We start from the raw sequence: 19,668 nt of genomic DNA, 5'->3' as shown, positions 1-19,668 counted from the left end.
AAAAGCAGGTGTAATAAAACTGGGTAAGGTTAGGATCAAGTTGCTGTAGAACGGAGAAGGAATGATAATGTGATTCTTAGCAAAATGGACATTTGACTTGAGGTGGGCTGACAAATAGTGCATCTATAGGGAGTATGTTGTCATTGAGCCTGTGGAGGATGTGCAGTAACATACTGTACCTTTGAGACCAGGGAGGAAATCATGTCTTTAAACGTGTCATCGATCAGGTCGTCGATTTTCGAATGGTACTGTTGCTGAGAAGATGGTAAGGAAACAAACAAACAAGCATTTAAAAAAATCTATGAGGGAGATAAGGTGAAAATGATTCCTTCATCCTATCACGCACGCACAAACACACAAGGCACGCATGGACGATCACACTCTCTCTCCTTCTCTCTACCCCGCCTCCCCACCCCAAACATTCAGCAGAGAAAATCTTCCCATGTAGCGCCGCTGAGTTAAGCAGCTAATAGGGCCATTATGTGGCTGAATGGCATTCCCGCTCTCGTTGGAAGGCAAAGGAATTCGAAGGATACTTTTTGTGCTTCCCCACAATTAGAGCAGCCTTGTGTTTCTCTAAAGCACCGGTCCAGCTGCGGGGACCAAAGACTCTCACTAGATTCAATTAATCCGCCATTTCATGTCTCATAACCCCCATATTCATGGGACTTTTTTCCCCTCCCCAAAAAACCAATGGCGCAGCCAGAAAGAGGTATTGATAGAAAAGAGTGAGAAAGAGAGAGATGAAGGAGACGGTGGAGAGAAGAGGGAGAGAGAACCTCCATTTGCAGCGTTGAATGGCTGGCTGCCTTCGACGCTCGCACAGCAGCCAGAGAGTTCATCTCTTAGCGACAATGCCCTTTCACGGTGCGTCTAAAGAACACCCATATTAAAAATTTCAATCAACAAAGCCCGCAGATCAGTGACAAATTGAGGGTGCATGGAGGTCACTATCGGCAGCCCTAATTTTCTTTTCACCTTTCTCTCCATCCCACGAAATGGCAGCTTCTTTCATAAACTGAATTTCAAGCAAATCTTAAGGACTTTTTACCTCAATTAACATTGCTGTGTTTTCTTTCTATTTTACAGATGGGGCCTAATTGTGAGGTCCTTCTTCACATTAGAGAATATTAAATTGTGAGGTTTTTGCCATGTGTGCGCCGCACCCAAAAGAACAATAATTTATTTTAAAAACATTTATCTGGTAGCAAACCGCTAAGAGTCACTTCCGCCAGTTTTTTTTCTTCCAAGGCCCAACTGACATTTTCAAATGCAAGTGCCTCATTCCAATGCCAATAACAACAGCAACAACAACTGATCATTCCTTAGACATAACAATCCTGGGGATGAATTGGTATACAGCAAGACAGTCCTAATTTGCAGAGATGCTTTTAATGAAAATATTCGATTATATGCTGGGTAATGATTAAGTGGAAAATCACAAAGGAGGACATTTTTGGTCTCGTAAAAGTTTATGACGACTCCTCCATTCAGTGGTTTGAATAGGAAGTATGATGAAGCAGGCAATGGCAGACACCATTCAATGCACAAGCATCTGAAATGCCAGGATCTCTTTTGTGTCGATCAAAAGCGAGCACTCTGGCACAGACTGTTATACCCAAAGACATTCTCTGGTGAATGTGCGACAGAATGTTAGGATGTAGTTCACATTGAGGTCCCTTTGAGACAAGTCAGAAGTTAGACAAATTGCTTAATGCATTTACAAGGATCAGACGGAACTTAAATGTGTGTGTGTGTGTGTGGGGGGGAAGGTTCTACTACAAAATGTAGCTATTTGATTATGAATTTTAGGATCGCTTTAGTTCTAAAAATATATATAAAAAATATTATTTGATAAAACATTGAATTTGGCCTTACTGCTTTTAGCCCATAGAAACACATTGAATAACAGATTCATACATGGGAAAACAGATAGTCAAAAATAAATCAAAAGGAAGTTTGTTTTAAAGTGTTTGTCCTACTGGCATTTTTATGCTGTTTTGGAGCAGTGACCTCTTCCTTGCTGAGCGGCCCTTCAGGTTATCTTGATATAGGACTCGTTTTACTGTGGATATAGATACCTTTGTACCCGTTTCCTCCAGCATCTTCACAAGGTCCTTTGCTGTTGTTCTGGGATTGATTTTCAATTTTTTCACCAAAGTGCGTTCATCTCTAGGAGACAAAACACATCTTCTTCCTGAGCGGTATGACAGCTGCGTGGTCCCATGGTGTTTATATTTGCATACAATTTTTTGTACATATGAACGTGGTACCTTCAGGCATTTGGAAATTGCTCCCAAGGATGAACCAGACTTGGGGAGGTCTACAATCTTTTTTTCTGAGGTCTTGGCTGATTTATTTTGATTTTCCCATGATGTCAAGCAAAGAGGCATTGAGTTTGAAGGTAGGCCTTGAAATACATCCACAGGTACACCTCCAATTGACTCAAATGATCTCAATTAGCCTATCAGAAGCTTCTAAAGCCATGACATCATTTTCTGGAATTTTCCAAGCTGTTTAAAGGCAGAGTCAACTTAGTGTATGTAAACTTCTGACCCACTGGAATTGTGATACAGTGAATTATAAGTGAAATAATCTGTCCATAAACAGTTGTTGGAAAAATTACTTGTGTCATGTACAAAGTAGATGTCCTAACCAATTTGCCAAAACTATAGTTTGTTAACAAGAAATTTGTGGCATGGTTGAAAAACGAGTTTTAATGTCTCCAATCTAAGTGTATGTAAACTTCCGACTTCAACTTTAGATTACGACTTGGGGCTAGCTATTGTAAGTTCAGAGTCACTCACCCCAACAGTGTGTGTGTGCTGGAGGCAAGTGAAAGCTCGGGAGAGAGGGGGAGTGTGGTGGGGGTACCTGTACCAGACAGGGGAGACAGGCCAGGGCAGATGGTGAACAGATCGCCAAGTGGAATCCAGGAAGCCTGTGCAGCAGGCAACGAGAGTAGGTGTCACACCCACTTGGGAGAAGCTTTTATTTCTGGAGGCAGATTTCTTATAGAAAATCCCTCTGGATGGTCTTTGAACAGGGCTTCAAAGGGGGCTTCAAAGACCCCTGCAAACTTGTTGGGCCCAAAGGCCTCGCCACCTCTCACTTCACACCTCAGTGCTAATTGAAGTTGTGTCTGGTCAGTCCTAGCAAGCCTGGCAGGCTTAACTCAGCATGCAGTCCCCATAAAGGAAAATATTTCATTGTAATGTACTTTATTTTTATTCTTCGCTTTCAAAATAGCATCAGACCAAACACTACTCACTCAGTTCCAGGTTGGATGGTGTCCTCAGGTCTCTGCTGTTTGTTTGCTAGAGCACCCTCTGTATATATTGGAAAAAGTCATCCTTGGTAGCAGTAATCCCTACAGGTAATTCTGGCCAAAATTAGGTTGTAAGTTCGGAGTTTTGATCTGAAGTGAAGGCTATGCAGTGGAGTGTAGCATCCTGCATATGTCCCTGCTGAAAAATCTAAGTTTATCTAACTCCAAATCTATCCTTTTGTAAAAAACATGTTGAAAAATGTGAGAGCTCACTTGCAACTGTGTGTGTCTCTCTCATGCATGTTGAAGTTATTAATTACACTTTGCATGGTGTATTAACATACACCAAGTCACTACAAAGATACAGGCGTCCTTCCAAACTCAGTTACTGGAGAGGAAGGAAACCGAGAAGGGATTTCACCATGAGGCCAACAGATTCTGAGTTTTGGTATCTGGAATTTTATTAGGAACCCCATTAGCTGTTACGAAAGCAGCAGCTACTCTTCCTCAAGTCCACACCAAACATGAAAAAAGACATATTACAGAACACTAATAGACAAGAACAGTTCAAGGACAGAACTACATACAGTACCAGTCAAAAGTTTGAACACACCTACTTATTCCCGGGTTTTTCTTTTTTTTGACTATTTTCTACATTGTAGAATAATAGTGAAGACATCAAAACTATGGAATAATACATATGGAATCATGTAGTAACCAAAAAAGTGTTAAGCAAATATATTAGAGATTCTTCAAAGTAGCCACCCTTTGCCTTGATGACAGCTTTGCACACTCTTGGCATTCTCTCAACCATTAACAGATGTGCCAAGTTAATTTGTGGACTTTCTTTCCTTCTTAATGCGTTTGAGCCAAGATAGCCCTATTTGGTAAAAGACCAAGTCCATATTATGGCAAGAACAGCAAAATAAAAGCAAAGAGAAACGACAGTCCATCATTACTTTAAGAAATGAAGGCCAGTCAATCTGGAATATTTCAAGAACTTTGAACGTTTCTTGAAGTGCAGTCGCAAAAAACCATCAAGCACTATGATGAAATTGGCTCTCATGAGGACCACCACAGGAAAGGAAGACCAAGAGTTACCTCTGCTGCAGAGGATAAGTTCATTAGAGTTAGCAGCCCAAATACATGCTTCACAAGTAACAGACACATCTCAACATCAACTGTTCAGAGGATACTGCGTGAATCAGGCCTTCATGGTTGAATTGCAGCATAAAAACACTACTAAAGGACACCAATAAGAAGAAGAGACTTGCTTGGGCCAAGAAACATGAGCAATGGACATGAGACTGGTGTAAATCTGTCCTTTGGTCTGATGAGTCCAACATTTTTTATTTTTGGTTCCAACCGCTGTGTCTTTGTGAGATGCAGAGTCGGTGAACGGATGATCTCCGCAAGTGTGGTTCCCACCGTGAAGCATGGAGGAGTAGGTGTGATGGTGTGAGGGTGCTTTGCTGGTGACACTGTCAGAGATTTATTTAGAATTCATGGCACACTTAACCAGCATGGCTACCACAGCATTCTGCAGCGATACGACATCCCATCTGGTTTGCGCTTAGTGGGACTATCATTTGTTTTTCAACAGGACAATGACCCAACACACCTCCAGGGTATGTAAGGGCTATTTGACCAAGAAGGAGAGTGATGTAGTGCTGCGATGGAATGCTGCATCAGATGACCTGGCCTCCACAATCCCCCGACCTCAACCCAATTGAGATGGTTTGGGATGAGTTGGACCGCAGAGTGAAGGAAAAACAACCAACAAGTGCTCAGCATATGTGGGAACTCCTTCGAGACTGTTGGAAAAACATTCCTCACAAAGCTGGTTGAGAGAATGCCAAGAGTGTGCAAAGCTGTCATATAAAATATATTTTGATTTGTTTAACACTTTTTTGGATACTACATGATTCCATATGTGTTATTTCATAGTTTTGTAGAAAATAGTCAAAATAAAGAAAAACCATTGAATGAGTAGGTGTGTCCAAATTTTTTACTGGTACTATACATTTAGAAATTGCACAGATAGCCTACATACACACAACAAATCTAGGTCGATTAGGAGAGAGGCATTGTGCAATGAGGTGTTGCTTTATCTGTTTTTTGAAACCAGGTTTGCTGGTTTTCCCATCATTCTTTAAATCATTGATCTTGGCTTCATAATACAGTTTTCTTCTTTTTGTTGAGTTTAGTCACATCATTTCTCAATTTGCAGTAAGTCAGCCAGTCAGATGCATGTTTATCAATAATTGGAAGAAGCAATTTCATAGATTCATCAAGTGCATAGTCTGAATGCTCCATATTAAATCACATCAGAACAAGTATTTTTAACCTCATCCACATAAGAATCACAAAAAAATCTTACGCACTATTTTAGGCCCAGCTTTTGGAATTTTGTCTTTCCTAGCTATAGCCACTATATCGCGATCATTGCATCCAAGTTGAATGGCTGTCATAGGAGAAAACTGAGAAAATAGAGGATGGATCAACAACATTGTAGTTACTCCACAATACTAACATTATTGACATAGTGAAAAGAAGGAAGCCTGTACAGGAAACACATATTCCAAAACATGCATCCTGTTTGCAACAAACCACTAAAGTAATACTGCAAAAAATGTGACAAAGAAATTCACTTTTTGTCCTGAATACAAAGTGTTATGTTTGGGGCAAATACAACAGATTACTGAGTACCACTCATACCATGTTATGTGTATGCTTGTAATCAATAAGGACTGGGGAGTTTTTCAGGATAAAAAATTAACTGAAAGGAGCTAAGCACAGGCAAAAATCCTTGAGGAAAACCTGTTCAGACACTAGGAAATTAATTAAACTTTTAGCAGGACAATAATCTAAAACGCAAGGCCAAATATACATTGGAGTTACCAAGAAAACAGTGAATGTTTCTGAGTGGCCGAGATACAGTTTTGAGTTAAGTCTACTTGAAAACCTATGGCAAGACCTGATAATGGTTGTCTAGCAATGATGAACAACCAATTTGACAGAGATTTAAGAATTTTGAAAAGAATAATGGGCAAATGTTGCACAATCCAGGTGTGGAAAGCTCCTAGAGACTAACCCAGAAAGGCTCACATCTATAATCGCTGCTAAAGGTGCTTCTACAAAGTATTTTTATTTAATTAACCTTTATTTAACTTGGTTGGTCAGTTAAGAACACTTTATTTTTCACAATGACGGCCTACCAAAAGGCAAAAAGCCTCCTGCGGAGACAGGGGCTGGGATTAAAATTAAAATAAAACAAATAAATAAATACAGGACAAAACACACATCACGACAAGAGAGACAACACAACATAAAGAGAGACCTAAGACAACAAAATAGCAAGGCAGCAACACAACATAACAACAACATGGTAGCAACACAACATGGTAACAGCACAAAACTTGGTACAAACATTATTGGGCACAAACAACAGCACAAAGGGCAAGAAGGTAGAGACAACAATACATCACACAAAGCAGCCACAACTGTCAGTAAGTGTCCATGATCGAGTCTTTAAATGAAGAGATTGAGATAAAACTCTCCAGTTTGAGTGTTTGTTGCAGCTCGTTCCAGTCGCTAGCTGCAGCGAACTGAAAAGAGGAGCAACTCAGGGATGTGTGTGCTTTGGGGACCTTTCACAGAATGTGACTGGCAGAACGGGTGTTGTATGAGGAGGATGAGGGCTGCAGTAGATATCTCAAATAGGGGGGAGTGAGGCCTAAGAGAGTTTTATAAATAAGCATCAACCAGTGAGTCTTGCAACGGGTATACAGAGATGACCAGTTTACAGAGGAGTGTAGAGTGCAGTGATTTGTCCTATAAGGAGCATTGGTGGCAAATCTGATGGCCGAATGGTAAATAACATCTAGCCGCTCGAGAGCACCCTTACCTGCCGGTCTATTAATTATGTCTCCATAATCTAGCATGGGAAGGATGGTCATCTGAATCAGGATTAGTTACGCAACTGGGGTGAAAGAGTAGCGATTACAATAGAGGAAACCAAGTCTAGATTTAACTTGAGCCTGCAGCTTTGATATGTGCTGAGAGAAGGACAGTGTACCATCTAGCCATACTCCCAAGTACTTGTATTGACTCAGGGGTGTGAATACTTATGTAAATGAGATATTTCTGTATTTAATTTTCAATACATTTGCAAAGAAAATTCTAAAAACATGTTTGCACTTCATCATTATGTGGTATTATGTGAAGATGGGTAAGAAAACAAATCAATTTAACCCATTTCGAGGTTAGGCTGTAACACAACAAAATGTTGAAAAAGTCAAGGGGTATGAATACTTTCTGAAGGCATGACACACTGTCGTAAACGTAGATCCAGAGCATCCCAAACATGTTCAATGGGTGACATGTCTGGTGGGTATGCAGGCCATGGAAGAACTGGGAAATTTTCAGCTTCCAGGAATTGTGTACAGATTCAGGCTGAAACATGAGGTGATGGCGGCGGATGAATGGCACAACAATGGGCCTCAGCATCTCGTCACGGTATCTCAGTGCATTCAAATTGCGATTAGGGTTGTCCCCGTCAAAACATAAATCTTCGTCGACCAAGAGTCCTCTGCTCTTTTTTAAAATGTTAAAACGTGTTATTTTCCATATATTGACACATCCTATGTGTTTTAATCAAATCAACTATATTCACTGAGCTTGTCTGATGCTTTAAGCACACTGTTTGATAAAATAATTAAGACACAAATGACTAGAGGGAGTCCGACCAGCAATTCATTTGATTGTGCCAGGCCGGGCTAAGACATGCTGCGCTGTGTTAAAAAAAAAGCGAGTGACTGTGACTAGCCCCCGTTGTCTCTCTCTCCTCCTTGCTGCAGCGACCACCACAGAACATCAAAGTGATCATCACGCTGTCCGTGTTGCTAAACCGGCAACATAATTTCAGCCATTTCTGACTGAAAAGTTCTGTTACCGAAATCATTCAATCAAATGTATTTATGAAGCCCTTTTTACATCAGCCGATGTCACAAAGTGCTATACAGAAGCCCAGCCTAAAACCCCAAACAGCAAGCAATGCAGATGTAGAAGCACGGTGGCTAGGAAAAACTCCCTAGAAAGGCAGGAACCTAGGAAGAAACCTAGAGAGGAACCAGGCTCTGAGGGGTGGCCAGTCCTCTTGTGGCTGTGCCGGGTGGAGATTATAAGAGTACATGGCCATTAAGACCAGATTGTTCTTCAAGATGTTCAAACGTTCATAGATGACCAGCAGGGTCAAATAATAATCACAATGGTTGTAGAGTGTGCAACAGGTCAGTACCTCAGGAATAAATGTCAGTTGTCTTTTCAAAGCCAAGCATTCAGAGGTCAAGACAGCAGGTGCGGTAGAGAGAGAGAGAGAGTCGAAAACAGCAGGTCCGGGACAAGGTAGCTCGTCCGGTGAACAGGTCAGGGTTCCATAGCCGCAGGCAGAACAGTTGAAACTGGAGCAGCAGGAGTCAGGAGTCATCAGGCCAGGTAGTCCTGAGGCATGATCTTAAGGGTCAGGTCCTCCGGGAGGGGAGGGAAAGAGGGCAAGAGAGAGAATTAGAGGGAGCATACTTAAATTCACACAGGACACCAGATAAGACCGGAGAATTACGCCAGATATAACAGACTGTCCCTAGCCCCCCGGCACATAGACTATTACAGCATAGATACTGGAGGCTGAGACAGGGGTGGGTCAGAGGACACTGTGGCCCCGTCCGATGATACACCCCGGACAGGGCCAACCAGGCAGGATATAACCCCAACCACTTGCCGAAGCAAAGCCCCCACACCACTAGAGGGATATCAACAGACCACCAACTTACTACCCTAAGACAAGGCTGAATATAGCCTACGAAAGATCTCCTCCACCGCACAAGCCCGAGGGGGGCACAAAACCGGACAGGAAGGTCACGTCTGTGACTCAACCCACTCAAGTGACGCACCCCTCCTAGGGACAGCATGGAAGAGCACTAGTAAGCGAGTGACTCAGCCCCTGTAATAGGGTTAGAGGTAGAGAATCCCAGTGGAGAGAGGGGAGCCGGTCGGGCAGAGAATCCCAGTGGAGAGAGGGGAGCCGGTCAGGCAGAGAATCCCAGTGGAGAGAGGGGAGCCTGGCAGGCAGAGACAGCAAGGGTGGCTCGTCTCTCAATTGCCTTGCCGTTCACCTTCGCACCACTGGGCCATACTACACTCAATCATAGGACCCACTGAAGAGATGAGTCTTAAGCAAAGACTTAAAAGTTGAGACCGAGTCTGCATCTCTCACATGGATAGGCAGACCACTCCATAAAAATGTTGCTCTACAGGAGGAAGCCCTGCCTCCAGCTGTTTGCTTAGAAATTCGAGGGACAATAAGGAGGCCTGCGTCTTGTGACTGTAGCGTTCGTGTAGGTACAGTGCATTCTGAAATATTCAGACCCCTTGATTTTTTCCACATTTTGTTACTTAACAGCCTTATTCCAAAATGGATTAAATTACATTTTTTCCACATAAATCTACACACAATGCCTTCTAATGACAAAGAGAAAACAGGTTTTTAGAATATATAACCCAAAAATACTTTATTTACATAAATACTCAGACCCATTGCTAAGAGACTTGAAATTGAGCTCAAGTGCATCCTGTTTCCCTGAATCATCCATGAGATGTTTGTACAACTTCATTGGAGTCCACCTGTGGTAAATTATATTGATTGGACATGATTTGGAAAGGCACACACCTGTCTATGTAAAGTCCTACAGTTGACAGTTAATGTCAGAGCAAACACCAAGCCATGAGGTCGAATGATTTGTCCGTAGAACTCCGAGACAGGATTGTGTCGAGGCACAAATCTGGGGAAGGATAGAAAAACATTTCTGCGGCATTAAAGGTCTCCAAGAACAAAGTGGCCTCCATCATTCTTAAATGGAAGAAGTTTGGAACCACCAAGACTCTTCCTAGAGCTGGCCGCCCGGCAAATTGAGCAATCGGCGGAGAAGGACCTTGGTCAGGGAGGTGACCAAGAACCCAATGGTCACTCTGACAGAGCTCCAGAGTTCCTCTGTGGAGATGGGAGAACCCTTGAGAAGGACAACCATCTCTGCAGCACTCCACCAATCAGGCCTTTATGGTAGCCAGACAGCCAGACGGAAGTCACTCGTCAGTAAAAGGCTTGGAATTTGCAAAAAGGCACCTAATGTTGCTCTTAGAACATAAAAAAACAAGATTCTCTGGTATGATGAAACCAAGATTGAACTCTTTGGCCTGAATGCCAAGCGTCACTCTGGAGGAAACCTGGCACCATCCCTACGGTGAAGCATGGTGGTGGCAGCATCATACTGTTGGGATTTTTTTCAGTGGCAGGGACTGGGAGACTAGTCAGTATCGAGTGAAAGATGAACAGAGACAAGTACAGAGAGATCCTTGATGGAAACCTGCCCCAGAGTGTTCAGGACCTCAGACTGGGGCGAAGGTTCACCTTCCAACAGGTCAACGACCCTAAATAGACAGCCAAGACAACGCAGGGTTGGCTTCGGGACAAGTCTCTGAATGTCATTGAGTGGTCCAGCCAGAGCCCGGACTTCTCTGGAGAGACCTGAAAATAGCTGTGCAACGAGTCTCTCCATCCAACCTGACAGAGCTTGAGAGGATCTACAGAGAAGAACTGGTGAAACTCCCCAAATACAGATGTGCCAAGCTTGTAGCGTCATACCCAAGAAGACCCAGGGCTGTAATTGCTGCCAAAGATGCTTCAACAAAGTATTGAGTAATGGGTCTGAAAACTTTTTTTATTTCATTTTTAGAAATGTGAAAAAATTTGAAAAAAACTGTTTTTGCTTTGTCATTATGGGGTATTGTGTGTAGATTGATGAGGGAACTTTTTTTGAAATCCATTTTAGAATAAGGCTGTAATGTAGCAAAACGTGGAAAAAGTCAAGGGGTCTGAATACTTTCCGAATGCACTGTATATACAGTGAGGGAAAAAAGTACTTGATCCCCTGCTGATTTTGTACGTTTGCCCACTGACAAAGAAATGATCAGTCTATAATTTTAATGGTAGGTTTATTTGAACAGTGAGAGACAGAATAACAACAAAAATATGTTGCTTCTACTTGAGCCACTCCTTTGTTGCCTTGGCCGTGTGTTTTGAGTCATTGTCATGCTGGAATACCCATCCGTGACCCATTTTCAATGTCCTGGCTGAGGGAAGGAGGTTCTCACCCAAGATTTGACGGTACATGGCCCCGTCCATCGTCCCTTTGATGCGGTGAAGGTGTCCTGTCCCCTTAGCAGAAAAACACCCCCAAAGCATAATGTTTCCACCTCCATGTTTGACGGTGGGGATGGTGTTCTTGGGGTCATAGACAGCATTCCTCCTCCTCCAAACACAGCGAGATGAGTTGATGCCAAAGAGCTCCATTTTGGTCTCATCTGACCACAACACTTTCACCCAGTTTTCCTCTGAATCATTCAGATGTTCATTGGCAAACTTCAGACGGGCATGTATATGTGCTTTCTTGAGCAGGGGGACCTTGCGGGCGCTGCAGGATTTCAGTCCTTCACGGCGTAGTGTGATACCAATTGTTTTCTTGGTGACTATGGTCCCAGCTGCCTTGAGATCATTGACAAGATCCTTCCGTGTAGTTCTGGGCTGATTCCTCACCGTTCTCATGATCATTGCAACTCCACGAGGTGAGATCTTGCATGGAGCCCCAGGCCGAGGAAGATTGACAGTTCTTTTGTGTTTCTTCCATTTGCGAATAATCGCACCAACTGTTGTCACCTTCTCACCAAGCTGCTTGGCGATGGTCTTGTAGCCCATTTCAGCCTTGTGTAGGTCTACAATCTTGTCCCTGACATCCTTGGAGAGCTCTTTGGTCTTGGCCATGGTGGAGAGTTTGGAATCTGATTGATTGATTGCTTCTGTGGACAGGTGTCTTTTATACAGGTAACAAACTGAGATTAGGAGCACTCCCTTTAAGAGTGTGCTCCTAATCTCAGCTCGTTACCTGTATAAAAAGACACCTAGGAGCCAGAAATCTTTCTGATTGAGAGGGGGTCAAATACTTATTTCCCTCATTAAAATGCAAATCAATTTATAACATTGTTGACATGCGTTTTTCTGGATTATTTTGTTGTTATTCTGTCTGTCACTGTTCAAATAAACCTACTATTAAAATTATAGACTGATCATTTCTTTGTCAGTGGGCAAACAAACAAAATCAGCAGGGGATCAAATACTTTTTTCCCTCACTGTATACAGTACCAGTCAAAAGTTTGGACACACCTACTCATTCCAGGGTTTTTCTTTATTTTCACTATATATTTTATATATTTGATTATTCAAAGTAGCCACCCTTTGCCTTGATGACAGCTTTGAACACGCTTGGCATTCTCTCAACCAGCTTCTTAAGTTAGTCAGCAGGAATGTTTATCAAAAAGTCTTGAAGGAGTTCCCACATATGCTGAGCACTTGTTGGCTGCCTTTCCTTCACTCTGCGTTCAAACTCATCCCAAACCATTTAACTGGATTGAGGTCGGGGGATTGTGGAGGCCAGGTCATCTGATGCAGTACTCCATCACTCTCCTTCTTGATCAAATTGCCCTTACACAGCCTGGAGGTGTGTTTTGGGTCATTGTCCTGTTAAAAAACAAATGATAGTCCCACTAAGCGCAAACCAGATGGGATGGCGTATCGCTGCAGAATGATGTGGTAGACATGCTGGTTAAGTGTGCCTTAAATTCTAATTAAATCACTGAGAGTGTCACCAGCAGAGCACCCCCACACCATCTCCTCCATGCTTCACGGTGGGAACCACACATGTGGAGATAATCCGTTCACCTACTCTGTGTCTCACAAAGACGCGGCGGTTGGAACCTAAAACCTCACATTTGGACTCATCAGACAAAAGGACAGATTTCCACCGGTCAAATGTTCAGTGTTCTTGTTTCTTTGCCCAAACAAGTCTCTTCTTCTTATTGGTGTCCTTTAGTAGTGGTTTCTTTGCAGCAATTCGACCATGAAGGCCTGATTCACACAGTGTCCTTTGAACAGTTGATGTTGAGATGTGTCTGTTACTTGAACTCTGTGCCTTTATTTGGGCAGCAATCGGAGGTGCAGTTAACTCTAATGAATTTATCCTCTGTAGCAGACTCTGGGTCTTCATTTCCTGTGGCGGTCCTCATGAGAGCCAGTTTCATCATAGCGCTTGATGCTTTTTGCAACTGCACTTGAAGAAACATTCAAAGTTCCTGAATTTTACCGGATTGACTGACCTTCATGTCTTAAAGCATTATGGACTGTCGTTTCTCTTGGTTTATTTGAGCTGTTCTTGCCATAATATTGACTTGGTATTTTACCAAGTAGGTCTATCTTCTGTATACCAACCCTACTTTTTCACAACACAACTGACTCCATTTCCCGCAGTATTAGTCTTAAAAATAATTATCCAGCGATCATAGAGCTATAGAGCTAAATTTTTATGGAATGGTCTGCCTATCCATGTGAGAGATGCAGACTCAGTCTCGACCTTTAAATCTTTATTGAAGACTAATCTCTTCAGTAGGTCCTATGATTGAGTAGTCTGGCCCAGGGGTGTGAAGGTGAATGTAAAGGAACTGGAGCAACGAACTGCCCTTGCTGTCTCTGCCTGGCCGGTTCCCCTCTCTCCACTGGGATTCTCTGCCTCTAGCTCTATTACGGGGGCTGAGTCACTGGCTTACTGGTGCTTTTCATTGCCGTCCCTAGGAGGGGTGCATCACTTGAGTTGGTTGAGTCACTGAGGTGATCTTCCTGTCTGGGTTGGCGCCCCCCCCTCGGATTCGTGCCGTGGGGAGATCTTCATGGCCTATACTCGCCCTTGTCTCAGGGTAGTAAGTTAGTGGTTTGAAGATATCCCTCTAGTGGTGTGGGGAATGTGCTTTGCAAAGAGGGTGGTGTTATATTCTGCCTGTTTGGCCCTGTCCGGGGGTATCTTTGGACGGGGCCACAGTGTCTCCCTGACCCTTCCTGTCTCAGCCTCCAGTATTTATGCTGCAATAGTTTGTGTCGGGGGACTAGTATCAGTCTGTTATATCTGGAGTATTTCTCCTATCTTATCCGGTGTCCGGTGTGAATTTAAGTATGCTCCCTCTATCTCTCTCTTTCTCTCTTTCTCTCTTCTCTCGGAGGACCTGAGCCGTAGGTCCATGCCTCAGGTCTACCTGGCCTGATGACTCCTTGCTGTCCCCAGTCCACCTGGTCGTGCTGCTGCTCCAGTTTCAACTGTTCGGCCTGCGGCTATGGAACCCTGACCTGTTCACCGGACGACCTACCTTGTCCCGGACCTGCTGTTTTCAACTCTATCTCTCTACCGCACCTGCTGTCTCTAACTCTGAATGATCGGCTATGAAAAGCCAACTGACATTACCTCTTAAGGTGCTGACCTGTTGCACCCTCTACAACCACTGTGAATATTATTATTTGACCCTGCTGGTCATCTATGAACGTTTGAACATCTTAGCCATGTGCTGTTAACCTCTTGGGGCTAGGTGGGACGCTAGCGTGCCACCCGTGGTGCACTCCATCAACAGCAGGTGCATTTCAAGAGCGGCAAATTTGAATCCAAATAAATGTCAAAATTCAAATTTTTCAAAAATACAACTATGTTACACCATTTGAAAGATAAACATCTCCTTAATCTAACCACGTTTTACGATTTCAAAAAGGTTTTACGGCGAAAGCATAAATTTAGAGTATGTTAGGACAGTACATTTACAAGAGTTGTGTGTAATGTTTTGTCAAGTCAAAGACAGGGTCACCAAAACCATAAAACCAGCTAAAATGATGCACTAACCTTTTACAATCTCCATCAGATGACACTCCTAGGACATTATGTTAGACAATGCATGCATTTTTAGTTCTATCAAGTTGATATTTATATACAAAAACAGCGTTTTACTATGGCATTGATGTTGAGGAAATCGTTTCCCTCCAATAACCGGCAGTCAAGTCAGCGTCACAAATTAAATAATTAAAATTAGAAAACATTGGTAAAATATTATATTGTCATTTAAAGAATTATAGATTTACATCTTTTGAACGCAATCAACTTGCCAGATTTAAAAATAACCTTACTGGGAAATCACACTTTGCAATAATCTGAGCACTGTGCCCAGAAAAATACGCGTTGCGATACAGACTAGACGTCATGTTGGGGAGATCTAAAATCGAAAATACTATGTAAATAATCCATTACCTTTGATTCTCTTCATCAGATGTCACTTCCAGGTATCACAGGTCCATAACGAATGTAGTTTTGTTCAAAAAAGCTCATCATTTATGTCCAAAAATCTCCGTCTCGTTAGCACATGATGTAAGCCAGCCGGACTTCTCGTCATGAACGAGGGGAAAAAATATATTTCCGTTCGTTCAAACATGTCAAACGTTGTATAGCATAAATCATTAGGGCCTTTTTTAACCAGAACATGAATAATATTCAAGGTGGACGAATGCATAGTCTTTTATAACGTATTGGAACGAGGGTACCCAACATGAAGTAGCGCGCCAGGTGTCTAATGGGACATCACCGTTCCATGGCTCTTGTTCGGTCAGATCTCCCTCCAGAAGACTCAAAACACTTTGTAAAGGCTGGTGACATCTAGTGGAAGCAATAGGAAGTGCCAAAATATTCCTAAACCCCTGTGTTTTTCAATGGGATAGGTTTAAAGTCAATACAACACATCAGGTATCCACTTCCTGTCAGAAAATGTCTCAGGGTTTTGCCTGCCAAATGAGTTCTGTTATACTCACAGACACCATTCAAACAGTTTTGGAAACTTTAGAGTGTTTTCTATCCATATATAATAAGTATATGCATATTCTAGTTACTGGGTAGGATTAGTAACCAGATTAAATCGGGTAAATTTTTTTATCCAGACGTGCAAATGCTGCCCCCTAGACCCAACAGGTTAATAATCTCCATCCGGCACAACCAGAAGATGACTGGCGACACCTCAGAGCCTGGTTCCTCTCTAGGTTTCTTCCTAGGTTCCTGCCTTTCTAGGGAGTTTTTCCTAGCCACTGTGCTTCTACATCTGCATTGCTTGCTGTTTGGGGTTTTTAGGCTGGGTTTCTGTACAGCACTTTGTGACATCGGCTGAAGTAGAAAGGGCTTCATAAATAAATTTGATTGATTGAACTTATTGGCTCAAACGCATTGAGAAGGAAAGAAATTCCACAAATTAACTTTTAACAAGGCACACCTGTTAATTGAAATGTATTCCAGGTGACTACCTCATCAAGCTGGTAGAGCGAATGCCAAGAGTGTGCAAAGCTGTCATCAAGGCAAAGGGAGGCTACTTTGAAGAATCTCATAAATAAATTATATTTTGATTTGTTTAACACTTTTTTGGTTACTACATGATTCCATATGTGTTATTTCATAGTTTTGATGTCTTCACTATTATTCTAAAATGTAGAAAATAGTAAAAATAAAGAAAAACCCTGGAATGAGTAGATGTGAACAAACTTTTGACTGGTACTGTATGTATATATATATTCCCTACCCAGGCAAGGTATATATATATATATATAGTGTGTTTGTGTGTGTATGGGCCAGCTTCCCGGATCTCGATTTTACTTAAACATACTACTAAAAAGCATGCTTAAAGGAGAATTACGATTGAAAGTACTTTTTAGCCCAATACTTAATCTGTGTCAGGGACAACAGCCTTTGATATATCAGTATATGCTAACTTTATACATGTCAAAATCAACTAATTACATACATTTTGTGGAAAAATTTGTGATAGGTATGATTTTGCACTGGAGAGTCCACTTAAATGCAGGGATGTGACAAAAGCACTTATAACATCTCAAAGGAAGGCATCAATTGGAAAATAAATAATTTTCTTTGTAAAGAATAAATGCAGAAAAGTGCTTTTTGAACCTTGAAGAGTTTCACTACAACATCCTTTGTTCTAACAAAAGCTTCTTAAAATATATCCTCAAAATAATTTAATAGCCTCCCGAGTGGCACAGCTCGCAATGTGCTAGAATTCCTTAAAAAAAGAAAATCTACAAGTAATCTGCATTTTAAGAAACAGGAATTTAACACATTTCATGTAAATGATCCAAGGTGAGTGGATATATAACATTTTTTGACATGTAGCTAGATCAAAAATAACAACATTTTCATCCGCTACGCTAAATCATCAATGGTTCAGACGCTGTATATATAATGATCTTGAACTGTATTTTGCACAGGTGAAACAACACCTTATCACATCAGAACCACATCAACTGTAGATAATTAATGCACTAACTCAATTAGTTCCAATCCAAATTGGAATCTGTAGAGTACACTGAGTGTACAAACCTGAGTGTGTCTGTTCGGCAATGAATAAACATCCTCAGGGACTTGTGGAGCTGAAGGTTAAAGGGACAGTGAGCTTAGTTCTCTGTAGAGACACTGTAAATGGTCGCTGCGTAGAGGAGGGTTAGCCTTTAGCACCGTGAAATGCTGTAATGGAGAGATTGAGCGCTCATTCAGACGCATCGATTTAGCGCAGCCACTGCACTTTACCACTGATCTGGACGTGATATGAATGTGCCCATCACAATGAATGTTTTAGCTGTCAAGGTAATATTACTGAATCTGTCACAGACAAAGGGAAACCAAAGTTATTGAGTTCTTTAGGGAAACCCAGGCAAGGTAGGGAACAATATTTGCTTCTGTTGTTGTGGTGGTTCAGTGTACTTATAGCTGATTAGGGCATGTAGGGTTTAACAAACAAATGAGGCCCTGCCCATTCTTTTAACTACAGTATACCCATTGTTTGCTACACTCAATAGTTGAATACCGAAATCAAATCAAAGTTTACGTGCGCCGAATACAACAGGTGTAGACCTTACAGTGAAATGCTTACTTAACAACAGTGCAATTTTTAAGTATAAAATTGGTATTAGGTAAACAATAGATAAGTAAAGAAATGAAGAAAAACAGTAAAAAGACAGTGACAATAACTGTGGCGAGGCTATATACAGGTGGTACCGGTACAGAGTCAATGTGCGGGGGTTAGTCGGGCTAATTGAGGTAATATGTACATATGAGGTAATATGTACATGTAAACAACCACGATTGACGTTAGTAGGGTTTGTGGTGGTTTTGCATGTATCGATGGAAATGTGTGGTCAGTTTGTGTGGTCAAAGAACAGAGAATAGCAGTTGAATGCGGTCGTACCTCTAGACCGGAGTCCAGCACACAGAGTTTGGAGCACTGCTTCTTGGCGTCAATGAGCACATTGAACATGGTGCATACCAACAACGACACCCGGAAGTCCGTTGACTTGCTGGCCTTCTGCATCTTGGAGTCGAAAGCCGCTTTCGTTCTTTGGGTAAAAAAGATAGTTGAAAGGTTTTATGATATGGTTAATTCCTAGGGGGCTATGGAAAACACTGTTCAGAACTCCATCACTAACTTCAGGGGCGGACTGGCCATCTGGCATTTCGCTCCATTTTTTGACCTGTGGGCCTGTCTAACTTGTTTGTTTTTTTCCTGCGCAAAATGGTCATTATCTTGGCCGGTGTGAGGCCTCCAGGGAAAAAATGGGCCGGTGTGTTAAAAATGCCAGAGCAGCTTCTGGCCCCAGTTCGCCCCTGACTAACCTCATTCTCATTATCCTCAATAATATCTCAATTATAAACCAGGAATGCCGTGTCAAAAAATAAGGTGGGTAAACGCTGAACCCCAACCCATCCCAGGTGGTGACCGTCGCCTGCCCTCTGACCTTTTGACACAGGCCTCCATCATGTTGCTGGCCATGAGCTTCAGCCTCTGCTCCAGATGTTTGGCAAACTCAGGCTCGGGCCAGTGCAGGTCCAGGACAAACATCTTTAGGGCGTCCAACTTCCAGAAGAGGTCCTCGGAGGTCTCTGAGCCGTTACTAGGGGTTTGGGTGGGAAGAAGCCAAAATAACAAAATCACAGTAGAAATACTTTGTCTTCTTCTCAGACATGGAATACATGGGAGAAAACATCCAATACCCCCCAAAATTGCATGCACACACACAGACACACAAACACTTAAAAAGATCTGCAGTGTGCATTCACAGACACAAACTGTGATCTATTCACAGCTTTAATTACGCCCCTATACAATTTTCCCTAAATTGGTGTTCAGCCTCCAGATATAAAGGAGTGAATAACACAGTCCTTAGAATGGCATTTAGCCCTTAGAATGGCATGTCTGCTGTGATATAAAGTAGTTAAGTAAAAATAGTTTAAAGTACAAAGTATTTTTTTGCGGTACTTTACGATTCATAATTTTGACAATTTTTACTTTTCTTCTCTATATTCGTGAAGAAATAGTGTACTTTTTATTCAATACATTTCCTCTGACACCCAAAAGTACTTGTTACATTTTGAATGCTT

The 19,668-nt window shown here is 42.1% G+C and overlaps 1 protein-coding gene across 3 annotated transcripts in view; it reads right to left on the bottom strand.

Moving 5' to 3' along the window:
- The window catches only part of LOC106561024 (calcium-dependent secretion activator 2), a 224,236-nt gene that overhangs the window by 18,558 nt on the left and 186,010 nt on the right, over window positions 1-19,668 (bottom strand). For all 3 annotated transcript variants that reach the window (XM_045688110.2, XM_014124578.3, XM_045688109.2), the window contains 3 exons: window positions 19,026-19,181; window positions 18,479-18,626; window positions 180-254 (listed from right to left, as the gene is read on the bottom strand). In XM_045688110.2, coding sequence (XP_045544066.1) covers window positions 180-254; window positions 18,479-18,626; window positions 19,026-19,181 — 379 coding nt within the window. The remainder of the gene's footprint in view (window positions 1-179; window positions 255-18,478; window positions 18,627-19,025; window positions 19,182-19,668) is intronic.

Source organism: Salmo salar, chromosome 10 (assembly GCF_965601325.2).
Source record: "Salmo salar chromosome 10, fSalSal1, whole genome shotgun sequence".
In the NCBI taxonomy this organism is placed as follows: domain Eukaryota; kingdom Metazoa; phylum Chordata; class Actinopteri; order Salmoniformes; family Salmonidae; genus Salmo; species Salmo salar.
This window is presented reverse-complemented; position numbering and strand designations above follow the sequence as displayed.